At 38.4% G+C, this 18,215-nt stretch overlaps 3 protein-coding genes across 3 annotated transcripts; 2 read left to right on the top strand and 1 right to left on the bottom strand.

Moving 5' to 3' along the window:
* Nucleotides 1–62: 62 nt before the first annotated feature.
* Nucleotides 63–3,264, top strand: LOC148906366 (hydroxylysine kinase-like). Its single transcript, XM_031716858.2, has 2 exons — nucleotides 63–1,691; nucleotides 2,608–3,264. The coding sequence occupies exons 1-2, from the start codon at nucleotides 1,092–1,094 to the stop codon at nucleotides 3,232–3,234; spliced, it is 1,227 nt and encodes a 408-aa protein (XP_031572718.2). The 5' UTR covers nucleotides 63–1,091; the 3' UTR covers nucleotides 3,235–3,264.
* A 742-nt stretch (nucleotides 3,265–4,006) lies between these two features.
* LOC116306748 (hydroxylysine kinase) lies at nucleotides 4,007–6,299 on the top strand. Its single transcript, XM_031716844.2, has 2 exons — nucleotides 4,007–4,874; nucleotides 5,332–6,299. The coding sequence occupies exons 1-2, from the start codon at nucleotides 4,275–4,277 to the stop codon at nucleotides 5,956–5,958; spliced, it is 1,227 nt and encodes a 408-aa protein (XP_031572704.2). The 5' UTR covers nucleotides 4,007–4,274; the 3' UTR covers nucleotides 5,959–6,299.
* Nucleotides 6,300–6,546: 247 nt separating this feature from the next.
* LOC116306689 (indian hedgehog protein) lies at nucleotides 6,547–11,168 on the bottom strand. The gene is made up of 6 exons (XM_031716778.2): nucleotides 10,987–11,168; nucleotides 9,532–9,729; nucleotides 9,016–9,158; nucleotides 8,299–8,461; nucleotides 8,068–8,231; nucleotides 6,547–7,458 (listed from the first exon to the last, which is right to left on the bottom strand). The coding sequence occupies exons 1-6, from the start codon at nucleotides 11,057–11,059 to the stop codon at nucleotides 6,919–6,921; spliced, it is 1,281 nt and encodes a 426-aa protein (XP_031572638.2). The 5' UTR covers nucleotides 11,060–11,168; the 3' UTR covers nucleotides 6,547–6,918.
* Between the last annotated feature and the right edge of the window lie 7,047 nt (nucleotides 11,169–18,215).

The raw sequence follows: 18,215 nt of genomic DNA, 5'->3' as shown, positions 1-18,215 counted from the left end.
CTCCGCGGTCTGCGGTGTTGCGAAGGAGAGAGGGGCTCCTTATCCCGCCCTTCATTTCCCTCGCAACACCGCAGACCGCCGAGCAACGCAGGCTAAGGTATCACAATTTCATCCAAAAAATTGATATGAAAACGTTACCGCTTTGATGATAGTTTATCAGAGGTCCACGACTAATTCCGCGCCATTTTTGAATGTCTGAATTCAAGAGTTTTCAGGGAGTTGATAACGCACAGATGTTGTTTGACATCGAAAGCAAAAGGAAGGTTTCTCCTTCGATTCTTCTTCAATAATCAAGCCTCCTTCACCACAGGGAACCCGGCTTGCGGAAAATTATATATATTTTCTTTTGAAGGTTATTGAGTTTTAGATTTCTAACTTTGCTCTTTTTAGGTTTCTTGTGGTTCGAGATCGGCTTACGGTTACATAAGCTGTAAGCCGTTCGCACGAGTTTGAGCCCTTTTACGGACATTCCACAAAAGTTACTATGAATATTCTTACGTATATATACATTTCTAATATTCGCAATAACGATCCCACCAAACCAGTTTCCCGCCATTTTAATCTAGCTAACCATTCTCTTTCTGACTTCATTGTTTTCGGTCTTTCTTCGCTTAACGGCAACAATGATTGTCGCAAGACCAAAGAAATGCGGCTTATTCACCTATTGGGCACTCTTAGTCCCAACGGGATTAATGAACGCTTTACTTTCAACTAACCTTTTCTTTTGTCTTTTGATTGTTTGTTTTTGTTTCCTTGCCTACCTTGCTCTCATTGGTTTCTTTTGTCTTATTCTATCATATATAGACTCCTACCACTTCTTTCTCTTTTACTCCGACGAAGGACTAGCGTCCGAAACGTCAGTAAGTTTTTTCATCTTTTCACGGTGTATGATTTACCTTTTCATCATTACTATACATTTCTTTGTCATACGGTACAAGTACATTGCTTGGGCTTCCTGTGCTAAGCCTTCTTCTTTGACTGCTTACTACAAAAGAGTTTGTTACTAGAAGAACGCCTTATCGAACATTAGCCTGCGTATGTAGTTCGGAAAGGACGTCCTTGTTGGCCTACCTGTTCACTTGCGTTTGATCATGGCTGTCCCAAGACCAGGGATCTCACTAGAACAAGCTATTCCTCTCGCTTCTAAGCTGTTTTCATTTCAAGCTTCAAACACGTCGATCGTGACGGAGCTAGAGAGCTACGAGGATAGGAATTTTCTGTTGAAAGGTGAAATAACGTCTGACAAAGCTGACAAACAAACGAATGAGACGAAATATGTTCTGAAAATTTTAAATCCAGTGACGTCCCGAAGAATTGGAATCCTCAATCTGACCTCAAAAGTTCTTTTATTCCTGAATGACAGAGGAATTCAATGTCCTATTCCACAGCCATCGATTTCTGGCAAATATATTATTTGGTGTCGCTTTCCTAAGGTAGGACTTGAAAAAGTTGGCACATGTACATCGGAAAAAGGAGACATTGTGGATGGCACAGAGCTGGTATCGTATGAGTCTAATGACAGCCCAGCGGTGAATTGCTCCAATGATCATTGCTGTGACGATAACCTTGTCGTGTACGCGATACAACTCTTGACTTTTATACCCGGCAAGTTACTGTGTGACGTTAAGTTCAATGCAGATCTGATGTACATGTTTGGGATCGCAATTGGGAATCTCCACAAGATTTTGAAGGTATTAAATAATTATTTTTAAGCCTAATCATAGCCTGCATACCTAATTTATTATTTTGGTATTCCTAGTTAATTACCGTTGATATTTCCATAGAGTGAAGGCACTTGAACTGTGAAATAAAATCAATTTAGAGACTAAAAGTCGTTATCACTGAACCAGAACAGTTTATATGACACAAAAAGAATACACAAGAGACCATCAAATAAACGAGTACTCTAATAAGTTTGCTTATAAATAAACGAGTGGCTATGCGTACGTCACCCGTACGGCGACTTGTATTTGCTCTTCGTATGTGATCAACTCACTTTCACGACACTTAGAATAACAATCGCGAATACTGTAAATCGTACAGGAGTGAAAAATGTTGAATTCGTACGGGAGTCGTCGGAAATTCTATTGCGTGACATTTCCCGCCTTGACACTGACTTCAGACTACACGAGTAAAAAATGTTGGTAAATAATTGCGGAACCGACTCCCGTACGAATAGCAATCGCGAATAGTTCACAAATAAGTGATGTTCAAAATATAAATTTGTTTCCTTGATATACACTCTAAGGGTTTTTTAGATGGGCTTATCATGGCCGGGGAGGGGTTACATTCGAGTGTGAGAAAAAAAGGAGTAAAACAAGAAGAAAAAGAGTTTGGAAAGAAGAGGAAACTGTTATTTCTTTCTCTTATGTTCCCAGTTATTCTCTTATACTTCATCCCCAAAAATAAACATGAGATTCCAGTTGACCTGTAACCAGCTATACCTGCATCGAATCGGAATTTACTTATACAAAGTACTGCTAAAAACTTTGCAGAGGGTTGCAGGTGCAAAAGCGTAGTTTGCCTTGCTTGTGTGTAGAAAAAGAATGCAAAAAAACGATTTATTTGATTTGAAAGTCACCGTAATTATTTTCTTTGTTTCTCTAGGAATTCAGTCAGACTAGCGACTTCCTTGATACCCATCTTGAGCCCTCGGATAACCAATGGCATATGGAAAACTCGCCAGCTTCTATCATCCAATACTGTCACGCTATAGAAGATGATGCCCGACGAACCCTTGTTCAAGAAATAGCCCAACGCTTTCAGAACGAGTTTCTACCAAAGCTAAAGCAACTCGATACTCAACTTATTCATGGTGATCTGAATGAACACAACATTATTGTTGATCAGTACGCAGATGGGCAGGTCAAAATCAAAGGGTTTATTGACTTCGGTGAATCATATGTCTCGCACAGGGTGCTAGATGTTGGGATTGCAGTAGCATACATGATGATTGAATCCATCAAGCACGGTATGAGTGTGATTGACGCTTCCACTCAGGTGATCAGAGGATACCAATCAGTATTTCCACTGTCATCGTTAGAAATGGACGTAATGCTTGAGACTGCCAAAACTCGAATCAGTCAATCTTTGGTTCTCGGAGCTTATAATTATAAATACGTTTCCCCAGGAAACGAGTACCTACTCTATACGGCTAAAACTGGGTGGAAGGCATTGGACGAAATATTTCAAAAACCTGGACAAGATATTGTTCATACTTGGTTATCTTGTTAGGTTTCATAGAATAAACCTCTTTAGCTTGGGCGTAATGTTTTTCCATTTCAGACCAAGTGTCATTCCCAACAATGCAGAACAGAAAAAGTCCCAACAAGCCATATGGGCCAAAATCCCATCAATCCCTACAATATAACTTAGGACCAAGTCCCCACAACGTAAGGGCGAAGTCCCCACAATGCATGGGTCCAAGTCCCAAATCCTCACAATGTGAAGGCCCAAGTGCCTACTATGTGGAGGCCTAAGTTCCTCAAGAACCTTGGGAACCCCGCGGAGAAAAACCCTTGCAACACAGTAGAAAACCAACTACATAATCTGCTCACATAACACGGAGAATAGGCGGAAGAACCTGGGTCGCATTGATAAGAGGCGAGATCTCTCAACGCTATGCATTCAGTGCTTCCCGAAATGATTACGATAAATGCCATTTTCCCAAACACTTTGTATATATTTTTATGGAGTAAAAATAAAAACAAAACAAAAGAATTCCAATCTCATGAGAATTGGAACCTATCATTTTGTTCCCCAGATTGACTTGCATTCCAATGTGCTGCAAGGAATCTATAGGGGCTGCGTGGGAGACTAGAACTGTCCCCATAACTTGCTCGTTTTGGTTTTCGGAATAATCACGCTGCTTGCATAATTTGAGCGTAAAGATGAAGCAGATGAATGCACGAGTGCTTTTATGGATTCTAGGTGTTCGTAACGTATCATGAAACACAAAAAACGAATTGATTATGAATTTTATGTTAATTCTAATTCCATTGTTTGTAGAATGATTCCATAATTCGGTGATTTCGCTCTCCTTTTCGATTCTGGATCCACAAAGGAGCCAAAACTACGAGTTATGGAATCAGACTACATTGCTTGTTCTTTCGCACGACAGCAATCAGATGCTTTCTTTTTTACTTACCAAAAGCATTAATTTTGCATATATTATCCGATCAAAAACCTTGTTAGACTTAGTCAAAAGGACATGGTTCACAAGTTTTAAATGATCATAGAATTGGTAATGCTTACTATGAGGCCCTGTTGAGTTCATGGCCGTGCCAAGACCAGGGATCTCACTAGAACAAGCTATTCCTCTTGCCTCTAAGCTGTTTTCATTTCAAACTTTGAACACTTCGGTCGTGACGGAGCTAGAGAGCTACGAGGATAGGAATTTTCTGTTGAAAGGTCGAATAACGTCTGACAAAGCTGACAAACAAACGAATGAGACGGAATACGTTCTGAAAATTTTAAATCCAGTGACGTCTCGTAGAATAGGAATCCTCAATCTGACCTCAAAAGTTCTTTTATACCTGAATGATAGAGGAATTCAATGCCCTATTCCACAGCCATCGATTTCTGGTAAATATATTATTTGGTGTCGCTTCCCTAAGGTAGGAATTGAAAAAGCTGGCACATGTACATCGGAAAAAGGAGACATTATGGATGGCACAGAGCTGGTATCGTATGAGTCTAATGACAGCCCAGTTGTGAATTGCTCCAATGATCATTACTGTGACGATAACACTGTCGTGTACGCGATACAACTCTTGACTTTTATACCCGGCAAGTTACTGTGTGACGTGAAGTTCAATGCAGATGTGATGTACAAGTTTGGGGTCGCAATTGGGAATCTCCACAAGATTTTGAAGGTATTAAATGAAGGATTTTTTAGCCATGCAGCTACGCCTAAACACAGCTTAATTTCGCCTAGGGGGATCATGCAAAATCGGGGCACAGTTATATCCACATCGCATCTGAATTTGACTTGGATAGATGCAAGGGCTGCGAAGGCGACAAGGGGCATTCACCATTTGCCATACATCAGTGGTCAAACAAAGCATTAGTCGAGATTGCAAGGTTCAAATTTGAATTAATCTTTTGAAAGTACCTTGGCGCCTCGCTTGAGCGATCCGCGTTTGACAGGGGAACCGATGTATGGAAAATGGAGAATTAGCAATACCGTTGTTTGCTTCGAGGCTTGTTTGTACACAGAAAAAAAATGAACAAAAAAATGATTTGATTGATTTGTATGTGGCAACTGTTATCTGCGAACAGCAATGAAAAGAGCTCGACTGTATATATACTTGTGATTTTTTGTTCCTGTAGGAATTCAGCCAGACTAGCGACCTCCTTGATACCCATCTTGAGCCCTCAGATAACCAATGGCATACGGAAAACTCGCCGGCTTCTATCATCCAACACTGTCACGCTATAGAAGACGATGCCCGACGAACCCTTGTTCAAGAAATAGCCCAACGCTTTCAGAATGAGTTTTTACCAAAGCTAAAGCAACTCGATACTCAACTTATTCATGGTGACCTGAATGAACACAACATTATCGTTGATCAGAACACAGATGAGCAGGTCAAAATCGAAGGGTTTCTTGACTTTGGTCATTCATATATCTCGCACAGGGTGCTAGATGTTGGGATTGCAGTAGCATACATGATGATTGAATCCATCAACCATGATATGAGTGTGTTTGACGCTTCCAACCAGGTGATCAGAGGATACCAATCAGTATTTCCCCTGTCATCGTTAGAAATGGACGTAATGCTTGAGGCTGTCAAGTTACGCATCAGTCAATCTTTGGTTATAGGAGCTTATAGTTACAAATACGTTTCCCCAGGAAACGAGTACCTACTCTACACGGCTAAAACTGGGTGGAAGGCATTGGACGAAATATTTCAAAAACCTGGACAAGATATTGTTTATACTTGGTTATCTTGTTAGGTTTCACAGAATAAACCTCTTTAGCTTGGGTGTAACGTTTTTCCATTTCAGACCACGAGTCATTCCCAACAATGCAGAACAGAAAAAGTCCCAACAAGCTATATGGGCCAAAATCCCATCAATCCCTACAATATAAGGACCAAGTCCCCACAACGTAAGGGCGAAGTCCCCACAATGTAAAGACCAAGCATAGACTTACCAGACTTGGTATCTGTGGGTTCGGATGGGATTTTTGTGGTTAGTGATCCTTAAACTTTGAGAATTTACCTTGATTTCGTGGCGAATATTAGCTCTCAAAAATGTAAGTTTTGAATGTTGAAAAATAAACTTTATTCTTTACATTTCTTGAGTGTTTTTTTTTTTTTTTTTTTTTTTTTTTTTTTTTTTTTTTTTTTGTGGTTCCGAGCACTATTAAGCCCTCAACTGAAATAGAGAGTTCATTTTGGGGTGTTTGGCACTTGAAGATGAACTAAGAGTTACAATGTAAGGGTCAAGTCCCCCTAAGTAAGACCCAAGTCCCCACAAGGAAGCGGCTCAAGTCACACAAAGTTAAGGCCCAAATCCCCACAAGGAAAAAAGTAAAGAACCAAGTTTTCACAATGTATTGACCAAGTCTCTACAATGTAACGACTCAAGTCCACTATTAAGACCCAAGCCTCAACAATATATGGCCCATATTCTGGGTAATTTGGGTTTATTACTGGAGAAGTGTTTGTGAATGTACTTTACATATAGCAGTTTACAAAATTAGCGTCAATAAAAAAGGTGGAAAATGTGAGTATGCTAACTTGATGATTTGGTGATTAATACTGATATTTGTGCTAGTGCTTTTCTAAAGGTTTTTTCTCAAATATCTTAACTCTGGTTTTAAAATGTATCAAGAAGAAGCGTAGCAAGCAAAGCAGTTTCGTATCTGTTAATATTGCATAATCGTCGACGAGTACACTGAGCTCGTTTTAGTTAGCCATCGATTGTATTAGTTTTCTGGCCATGAAAGAGACCCTTGTAGAACTGATCTTCACCAAGGATCTTCAAGCCGATTGGACGAATGATAGCCTTCAGGTATTTATGTAGGTGATGTCCGACAGCCCCCAAGGAATTAGGAGCCAAACCATAAATGACACGAAATGGTCTCATGAGAGAATGTGCCAGGTGGTGATCTGTAAGGTCTGCAAAACATGAAACAAGGACACCGTCCACAAATAACGTTCCTTCAGTGGTGACTGGTGCAAAAGCTCCTCTAGCATCGCCCAGGGCTACTGCGACAACCTTATCCGCGATAGCTGACCCTGCTCCAGAGGCCTGGGAATAAACATAGTTACCGGGTTTGATAGTGGAGGCGTAGACGGCCTTACTTTTGAACAGTGTTTTGGAAGTGACATCGGTTTCGAGCCTGAATATCAGGTGGGCAGGTTTCATGGTGATACGTTGTCCTGATTGGGTGAATATTGTGAGATATTGACCTGCATGCTGGTCGGATTTGTCCAGGAACGTCACTACCTGCAACATGAGATACACACGCCATAAGAATAGAAAAGACGCATATTGTACACAGTGAATGTATATTGTGACACCTTCCACGAGGATAACCGCTAGTGGGTCATGTGGGTGTTCGTTGACCAAGGACGGCACAGCAGCACATTTCTGCCACAAGCTACGTGAGCTTCACAAAGTAACCCCTCCCCTAATAGACCTCTTCGGCTTGGGGTAATGTTTTCCCATTTCAGACCATGTGTCATTCCCTTGAGAATAAGATCCTTTGTTTAAGCTGTATCCATATTTGTGTCTTCTCAACTGCAAACGAGCGCAAACCTTAACAAAGAAATGATACTCTAGGGAATGACATGTGGTCTGAAATGGGAAAACATTACGTCAGAGCCGAAGAGGTCTATTGTGGATTCCCTATTATTAACCACCCCTCCCCTCCTAGTCGACTTTTGGTAAACCTTCGATTCAGTGACATGAAATTTTAGAGGAAAACCACAGAATTCCATTCCCACAAAAACTACGTTTGCCGATTCCTTATCTATAACCCTCTCACCGTAATTGATTTTTTGTAATCCCTATGTGCACGTTCACTCAAGCTAAATACGCTATTATGTTTTATACCTGGGTAAAGACTGTATCTCCTTCAGCGTTGATAGTTTTGACTCGTTGGCCCACTTCGAGGTCGTTCATTCTGACCTTCTGGCCAGTCTCAAGCTCTACTGTCGATTCTGAGGAGAAACACAATCCCCCGCCACTGTCTGACTTGATGTTAATTGTGCACTGTTCTGTAAAAGGATTTTTAATATATAATATATATGATGGTAAACGTCTCTAGCGATTTGAAATGCTTACCGTCTGGCGTCTGCCAAAAGAACACGTGACTCATATTGGTATGTGCGAGGTAGCCTGTGGCCTGATGGAAGCCATAACCATCCCATAATAGTGCTCTACAAGCATCAGTACCCTCGGTAACGTTCATCAGCATTATGCCTTTTCGGCCCACAAAGGCTGATGGCTAATGGTAAAATAAGTGATAATTAAGACCAAAAAATATATAATTTAATGTCCCCTTAAACAATAACTCACAGATCAAATAGCCCCCTTCCAAGTTCCCCGCGCCATCTTGGAAGGTAGTCGCGACTTAGCTTCGTAGCGAGACGCGCAAACGATGAGCTTGCAATGATAGAGACCTTTTCTTAACACCTTGGACAATTATTCACATGTCTCTATCATTGCCAGCTCACCGTTCGTCTTGCTTCGATGCAAAAGCTTGGCTACCTTTCAAGATGGCGGAAGGAACTGTGTAGGGGACTATTGGCATTTAGCAAATATATTACAAGCTTAAGTCACGTCGGATTATTTGAATTGTTCAGTAGTTAATGATTTCAGACTTCGTACTTGAGTTCATGAACAAAGATCCTAATTGTTCACAATAGATAACAGTCTTCTTTGCATGCGCAGCACTGGTGCGCAATGCCAAATAGTGGCAGATAATGCCTTGCGCGTCTATAAATTAAATCGCCTGGTAAATGAAGAAGTAAAAGAGGATGAATGGGTGTTCGTTTGTACCTTATTACTTTCCAGAGGGACTCCGTAAACTTTTTCAAGGTGAGCAATCAAAGCATCGATGTCCATCAGAAAATAGATATTTGCACTGGAATTGGTTTTCTTGTTTTCAAATGTCTTGGTAAAATATTGCTCCTCCTTTAACCCTGAGGAAGAGAAAACAAGAGAAAACTCGGCAATGCATTGCCGGTCTGTCACGTGTATTTTACATTGATCACGTCCTTGTCCGCTGATCACGTGTATAATACTTTGATCTGTGTATTGTACATTGGGCCTCATCTCTAGTGCTAAGTGTCTCGTCTTAGACCCGATAATGCCCAAAACAAGTGCCCAAAATTTATGAATGTCTTAAGAGGGTTCAAATGGGGGTATACCCAATTGTCAGTTAACTACGATTTCTATTGGCCAATTGTCAGTTAACTACTCTAACCCCATTGGCACCCTCTCTAAAAGCAAGGAAAATCTTAAAACTTGGAATTGTTTTTTGCTCAGCATGGGCTTGCTAGCTGCCCCCCTCACCTGGTGGTAATGTAGTGATGGCGTGATACGATATTAGATTAAGCATGGTGCTGATTCTTAACGGACAAGTATCGTTCGGCATGTACGTCAGGTTTGCTGCTCCTACGGCTTCCAGTAGCCCGTCATCAGAATAAACTCCTCCCCATTTGCTATTCCCTGGGTACGAGCCTTTGAGCACGTTGAAGGATGGCAGTCGCCCTAAGTGGGAATAAAAAAACAGGAAATCCACTAAGTTTCCATTTTCCTGGTAGGAGAGTCCTATTTCTTTCTCATATCGCAGAAAGCCGGTAAATAATACTAATATACAGCTATTCAAAAATGGTTGAGGTTTCGTTGAATGCTGCACGTTGTTTACCAAGCTTGAAATATATTATATTAATATGTACATAGTAATGTCAGAACAGATAGAAGAAAATATGCCGGAAAACGCAGACAAACTTTTTCCATATCTTTATGACTTTTTGATGATTGGATTCACATCTGATCCATAGTGCATTTCGGGCTTCTGTTATGTAGCAAACCTTGACCAACCTTTCTTGAAATATCGATGATAAAATGACCAATCCTAATATTAATTCGGCCAAGTTTTGTTTGTCATTTTGAAATTAATATTTAATAAAGGGTGCGTTCAAGATGTGTTTTAGTTTTAAGCCGTGAGTAATTGTTTCCACGGCCCCATATCAAGCATGCAAAAAGAAAGAATATTTCTCTTCTATGAGTATATACTTGAAACGATTTCCAATTCATAAATACAGTGAAGCGATACGACGGCGCGCGCAATTCACCATTATCGAAATTCGAAAACTAGTTAGAGCCAATGAAAAAAGGCTATACTGAGAACCTTATTTCTGAAACCATTCTAGCTTTAAAAATTTAATTTCTTAGTTTGCCGTGCGATCCTAGCTGATCTTTATCTCCAGAGATGAGTTTTATTTTTAAGCTATGCACTTTACAATAAATGTATTGGTTAGAATTAGTTTGCTTTAGAGTGATACCTCGAAAATATGATCCCTTCAGGACAACGACACCCACCTTGTAAAAGATAAATTTTCTTAGAGTGATGAAAAAGAATTAATTATGAAGGTCAGTTTTTCGTGGCTGTTTTAAATCATGGGTTAAGTAATTTTTTAAATTTAAAGTGTGAGAAATCTTTCGTAACGAATTGCCAGTTGAGCGAGCTATTAAGTATCGACTCGAAAGCAACTGCTCGTCAGCTTTCTTTCTATTTTTTTATTTTTTGAAGTAAAATAAGATGGACTCGTTACAGAATGGAAACAAGAAAAGAATTATTTCCAAAGTGAGCAAGCAAGGGTAAATAAAATGCTAAAATTCTTTGGAAGAGGATTTCTAGGAAGAAGCAAATTTAGGATTAAAACGTCTTCAGCAAATGCGCGACAATATGAGAAAAATATTTTGAAAATACAAAACACACGCACAAAAATACAAACTACTTACTTGCTTGTACTGCAAAAAATCCGAGTAAACACAAAAACAAGATCATTGAACTCCTTGAGAATGAACTCGCCATGTCTTTCGCCGTTTTCGACTTCACCTGAATGCGGAACTGACTCCCGTACGCTATCGCTCCTTGCAGACTGGTTTGTTTACACACCAAAGTCTATTTACACTACCTGCTATTTTTCTCAGCCTTCCTTGAAAAAAGTATTAAAGAACAGGCGAATTTCATCAATAATTAATGAAAGCTGTCAAAAATGTTACTTAGATGACTCTGCAGCAGGTCACTTTTAACAAAAGTGTGATGCTTGTACTATGCGGACACGGTTTTTGAAATTACAACGTTCTGTATTGCACATTCTTCAAGTGCTTTGCTTCGCATTTCAAAACTGTGTACTCACATCTGAGCAGTTTTAGGTTCAATTTCTATACTTAACATTGCATGAATAGTTTTTAAGGTCTCTACCAACACCCTCAGTATTCTCTTTGTTTCGTTTACTAAATGAAATTAATTTATTATATGATTATTTATTTATAGGAAGCACGGGTGGTATAGCGTTCGCCTGTCATGTTCAATGCGACGCAGGTTCGATGCTAAAACTTTATTCTTTCCTGGCATCGCTTGAAGAGTGTCTTTTTCTTTCTCTTTTCTTACTTCTGTTCGCATGGTAGATTTTTAATCTGATTACAACGAGATTCCACATCTCCTAGGTGGTGAGCCCCAGAGAAGTTTGACACAAATGACTCCACGCGGTAATGTGTTCTGCAAGCATGCATATCTCTCCCGGGGGGAGGAGGACTCCGGGGTAAAAGTATCAGGTATGGCACTCGTTGGAAATTTTAAAAATACCCCTAAGAGGTAACCTTAAAGATACCACGAAACGAACGAATAATGCTGTTTATTTTATATCCTTTGTACTCATAAACTGCGAGTTTACAATTGTAACTCTACCGTATGTCCTACAACCCTAATATGTTTTATTTACTTACTTACGGATTACTTAATTCTCATTATTCTTATTCTCTTTACGTGACGACGTGACGGTCTCAAAGAAATTTACTCTAGGCACTTACGTCCCAATGTTTTCCTAATTTTACCTAGAAAAGCATTGCCTACTTTGTCGTACATGTCACTCATGTGCTTTATCAGTTTAGATTCGCAGTTGATTTTGGTTTTCTCTGCGTTCAAACACGTGACAAAGGAAGAAAAATCCTTGCAGAGTTTGTGCTTGTAGAACACGTCGGTGTATTCATTTATGCACAATGTGTGGACTCGTTTGGCACAAGCTGACCATTGATCGTCGTCTAAAACAGAAAAGAAACATGAACGTCAGGATCAATGGGAAACAATTTTCCCATTATGTTATTACAGTGTTTGTAGATGAATAAGTGAATGGATGGATGGATAGATTGTGATTGTGATATGAAGTGTATATTTTATATACTTGAAAAGGAACATGAACACCAGGTTCAAATGCATGGTAAACAATTTTGGCTATTGAGTTATGTAGACTAGGGTAGACTGTGTCCTCGAGGTAAGAACTATTCCTTGGCGAGTGGAGGACAGCAGCGTTTAGTCAAGCGTTTGTGTGCCTCGTATGTAATTGTGTTTTCAAATTTAAAACTTATGTAGTCATTGTAAAATGCTTGTGTCGAACTGAGATTCTTAGGATCATATAATAATTCTCGATTGAGTGCATGTTAAGGCTTCAACGAGATATGGAGTGAATGGCTACTATAAATTCAACATGGCGGACCTAACCCCTCTCCCTGAAATGATAATTCTACCTCGTGCTCAGGGTATAAGAATAAGCAAGACATAGGTGGATGCTATATTAACCCTTGCATTCATCAGAATAATTAGTACTGGTGGTTCAAAACGTGCCATAATTCAAGTGTTTGTCGTAAAAGAACGTTTGAATCTTTTAAAGCTGTTTTCGTATCTATGGGAAACATATCCAATACATACATCTAGGACTAAAGTAAAGCTGGTTCTGTAGTCAGTGCCAAGAATAATCTCAACGCTCGGCTATTTTGAAATTTTTGTATTTTATCTGATAATTGTTTTCCCTAAACAATATATCTATCTTTTTCTCCCATTGTAAGTGTTGGCATTACGCCTAAATTTGACAGATCCTACTAACATGAACTCGGTTTTGGCTACGTTTATGTGGGCCTTGTTTTCAGCATCAGCTCTATTTACAACACTTATATTAGTGTCATCTGTAAACATCTGCAAACAGACTTGGAGTTGAAGTTTCTAAGCAGTTCAGTAGACCATTAATATATAGGATCGGAGAAATAGGAGAGGACCGAGTATGGATCGATGCGGTACCCCACAGGTAATTAACCTCTCCTGGGATTTAAACGCTAATTATTTTCTATCATAAAATTTATCGCCGCTTGTAGAGTGCAAACAATTAATCCGCGAAACACTTATTACTAAATAGCACGAAATAGTGCTAATTAAACAATAGAAAACAATGAAATTTGCATGAAATTGTGTTATTTAGTATTACTAAAGTTTCACGGTTATGTTGTTTGCACTCTAGTACCGCGTACGCGTGCTGTAAGATTCAATTTTTTTGTCGCTAGTTGAGCGACCATCTGGATCAAAGGAGCGAAAACTACGACTTATAGAATCAGTCTATTTTGTGGAGCAAATACTTTGGATTGTATTTTTTTGATGACGTCGCGTGAAAGCCAAGAATTCACAATAACGTGATAAGAGGTTAAACTTCTCGTTTACGGCAAACGTGAAACGTCAGTTGACCATAAAAAAATTATTTAAAATTAGTGAAAAGGAATCGCAAAAATCTCCAAGTAGTAGATAAAAATAAGAATATGTGTCTTTGTCGGGAAGGTTTGCAAAAGGTAAAGTGAAATGTAGGGAAACGATGAAAACGTGGTCACGTTTGCCGTTTGCAGGAAGAAAAAACGAGAATCTTAATCTGCCTAATAGCGATAAATAAACGAATATTATCGCCCCAAACTGTCCTCATTTCAGTCTCGAGATCGAAACAGTTGAAATGTTTCAATGAAAATGAAACTTTGACATTATATTGCCTAGATATTGCAGCAAATGTTGAAAAACTTGTTAATGGTCGAAAAATACGGTTCACATCGAACTTTAGTTGAACCAATATTTTTGAATATCAAATGGTAGGGTTTCTTTCCAATTTTTTTTTATTTATTTATTTTTTTAATTATTATTCCAAAGGGATTTACCAGCAGTTTAGATAAAATTAGGAACTTAAAAGATGCAAATGAACTACTTTTCAACGACAAGGTTGTGACAAGAGATGTTTTCTAGTAATTTATCCCGAATTTCTACAGAAAACTTTGATCACTGATCCCAAAAATATTCCCTTGATTCCTGAATAGACCTCTTTAAACTTCGTTGTTTGTTGTGCCTATGTCAGACAATATGATGCCTATCTTGGGAGTTAATTGATTCTTTCATATGTAAATATATTAACATGTTCATAGGAAGCACAGGTGGCGTAGCGGTAAGAGCGCTCGCCTCTCACCAATGCGACCCGGGTTCGAGACCCAATTGGAATTTCAGTGGATGAAGAGCCACTCTGTGGAAATGTCACCGCTGAATCCTATTTATTTATTTATTTATTTATTTATTTATTTATTTATTTATTTATTTATTTATTTATTTATTTATTTATTTATTTATTTATTTATTTATTTATTTATTTATTTATTTATTTATTTATTTATTTATTTATTTATTTATTTATTTATTTATTTATTTATTTATTTATTTATTTATTTATTTATTTATTTATTTATTTATTTATTTATTTATTTATTTATTTATTTATTTATTTATTTATTTATTTATTTATTTATTTATTTATTTATTTATTTATTTATTTATTTATTTATTTATTTATTTATTTATTTATTTATTTATTTATTTATTTATTTATCACAAAAGAACAATTCTCAGGGGAATATCACACTTAAAAAATCTAGAAATAATATACACTGTAGATAGTACAGTCGAATCTCTTTGAACGACCACTCTCGTAAGCGACCATCTCCCATAAGCGACCACTTTTTGAATTTCCCGTTTTCTTCCCCATATAAACTCTGTAAAAAAACTCTCTCGTAAGCGACCACTCTCGTAAGCGACCGCGACCACCTTTGGAGTTAAAAGTTTGGAATTTTTTATTGTTTTTACTCTCCCGTAAGCGACCACCCAAGAGCCAGTAATGGTGACAGATCCTATACAATAAAAAATTTAAGAACAAAGAGTCATCGGGTATTGAAAACCCGACCAAATATTGACAATTACACTGCTGTAAACATATAGCACATTCAAAATTTTGATTAAAACAGTTTAATCGTTAATACAGTAGTTTTTACACGTGAGTTACAAACTTATAAAGAATTTAGGCTTCCGGTGTTGGGATTCCCATTGTTTGGGCTTCCTGTGTTAACTCTCGTAAGCGACCATCTCCCGTAAGCGACCACTTTCTCCTGGCCCCGAGGTGGTCGCTTACGGGAGAGTCGACTGTATATGGATAGATATAGATGCCCACTCCGACCGGAAACGAATCCAGCACGAAGTGCTAAGGATGTGCCAGGGTCGACATCAGTTCCCAACCAATGAGCAACCCCTTCAATACCCCAGGGACCGGAAAGTACGTGGGAATACTATTTTAAATTATTATAATTGCGGCAGAATATTAATATCCAATAAATTTGCATAGGATAATTACATTTTGTAAAGTACGACAAATGAAAAAGTCAGTTAAATTATTAAACGTACTAGTTTTGCGAAGCGAGCTACAATAAAATTGTCCAAAATTAGCTCTGAATTAGTTTGGATCCACCCTAACATGCTTGACTTCACTTTATTTCTAAAAACAATATGTTCACCAAGTTCAATTTTATATCTTTCACGATCAATTTTGACTTTACCCGTTTTGTCACTGGATTACACGATCTTTCAACTTCTTTATGGCGTCGTCAATCTTAGAAAAAGACAACAAATAAAGAGAAGAAGGTAGTTCATTTTCTTCACCGTAAAAAAATTTATCGTCAATACATTCAAAGCCAAAGTTCTCCAAAGAAACGCGTATATATTTCAAACTACTATTAACCAGGACATTCGATCTTCTTGTTTTAGCAAAACCCAGGTTAAAGAATAGTATTCCTGCTAAAAATTTATGCTTTCTTCTACGTTGCTTTAAGCTGCCAATCCTTTGAATTTCAATGCATGGCTCTTTCAATCTAAAGAGGGTCGAAGGCTTCTTACTCGACTCATACAACTCCACATCAAGTTTGCCAAATTTATTCTCTCGGGTTAGTATTCTTGACACTCCAGCGAGTTCCTGGCCTTTAAACGTGCCTATCCATACCGCTTCATCGTCAAAGTGGTCACAAAGCATCTTTTCACCGCTTGCCAGTTGTTGTACATGAATTCCACTGGGATTATTAGGCATGAATTTCCAACTTAATTCCTCGACGTAGACTTTGTACAACAGCTTCCTCGCTGAGTCTATCTCGCGTGAGTTTCTTAGAACTCTAAAAATTCCGGCACGACCACGACCACGTAACATTGTTGGTACGTATATGTATCAGTTTTCCTTGACTGCTAGCAGTAGTCGCGAGCACTCCCACTTTTAGGATTTCTGACAGAAATTTCGTCAACAGTGGACGCGACTATGAGATTGAAGTCTTCTAGGAATTCGACTAGTCTCCCGTCGGTCGTCACGCAACGCCCCCTCCCCACTGTGAAACGGCCTATTGATTTTATACCCTGCCAACTCAAGTATGTTATGGCCTGGGTTGAAGGCCAATTATGGCTAGAACCATTTTATTTTCTTATATTGTCGTATTTTACTTAATCCTTACCATAATTGGCATTACCACATATATTTATGAGCTACGATTCTAGGATGAAAATTTTTGAGGTACGGCGGTCACGTGACCTTGATCCTTACTTCCATGCACCCAAACATTTTGAATTAAAATGGGGTTATGGTTATCATCTGCATCTGTACATAAAATGCTATGACATATTTTCCCTTTCCCCATAAGATGTATATGAATCTGCCCTAATACCTGAACTACCATTGCTCGTTTAGGGGATATTATGCAAAATAGGTCACGTGACCTGCTTGTCCAATCAAACATAGGCAAATATTCCCTAAATGACCAGGGCAGTTTCATTTACCTCTTTTTAGAAAGAATGAAAATATAGTATAAATGTACATATGATAACCGTCACCCCATTTTAAAGTCAAAAAATGGGGTGCATGCAAGGATCATTTTTACTCGAGTCGTATACAACTCCAAATCAATTTTACTAAACCTATTCTCTCGGGTTAGTATTCTCGACACTCCAGCGAGTTTCCACTGGGATTATTAGGCATGAATTTCCAGTTAAATTCCTCGATGTTGACTTTATACAATAACGTTCTTGCTTGAAATATTTCTTGAGGATCTTGTAAAAGTCTGAAGCCATTGGCCGACATCTTTTGTTTGGGACTTACCGAGATGCTATATATCTTGGCATTACTCTTGGATCTCTTATTAGAGGTCAAATCTGCGTTTGATATACGTAATTCAATATACTTAAATCCTCAAACACGTATCGTAAATAGATGCGAATATCCGTCGTAAGAAATCTTTTAAATGTATTTTTTGTAGTTTCCTATAGACAGACAGAGAAACAACGGAATATTCGGTTAAAAAAAGTTTTATGCAACTTCCGCGAACACGCAAAAAATCAACCCTTCTCCGCAGACTACCCAATATGTTCTCTGTTGGGTTTTTGTCTTCGCCACAGGAAGCCCAAGGAGCAAAAAGAGCTGTCGGAAGTTTCAGGCTGAAACTCAGGTAAGGTAAAAAGCCATCCCAAGCCTCGAGTGAAGATTGGTTCAACACAAGCAAACTATGTTTAAAGATTATTTTTATTATTTGTGTATTGAATACAATATACGAGTGATATAAAAATATACAAGACGAAAAATGCGCTTTTCGATCGGTAGAGAGAATATCTCACAACATTCCACCAAATCCATTTTGCCTTTGAACTCTTTAACTTGGTTGTTTGTCTGGTGTGCACATTTCACACCATGTGATGCCACTCTTGGGTGTTGATAAATGTATGGAGTTTGTAAAAGATAAATTAATATTTAAGAATATTATAATAATGTTCAAATATGACCTATCCTCAATTGAGTGAATGTTAAGGTTTCAAA

Source organism: Actinia tenebrosa, unplaced genomic scaffold (genome assembly GCF_029948245.1).
Source record: "Actinia tenebrosa isolate PJP-AT-01 unplaced genomic scaffold, QUT_ActTen_1.0 PGA_scaffold5__44_contigs__length_20552954, whole genome shotgun sequence".
Taxonomy (NCBI): Eukaryota; Metazoa; Cnidaria; class Anthozoa; order Actiniaria; family Actiniidae; genus Actinia; species Actinia tenebrosa.
Note: the sequence above shows the minus strand (reverse complement) of the source record. Positions and strands in the feature narration are given on the sequence as shown.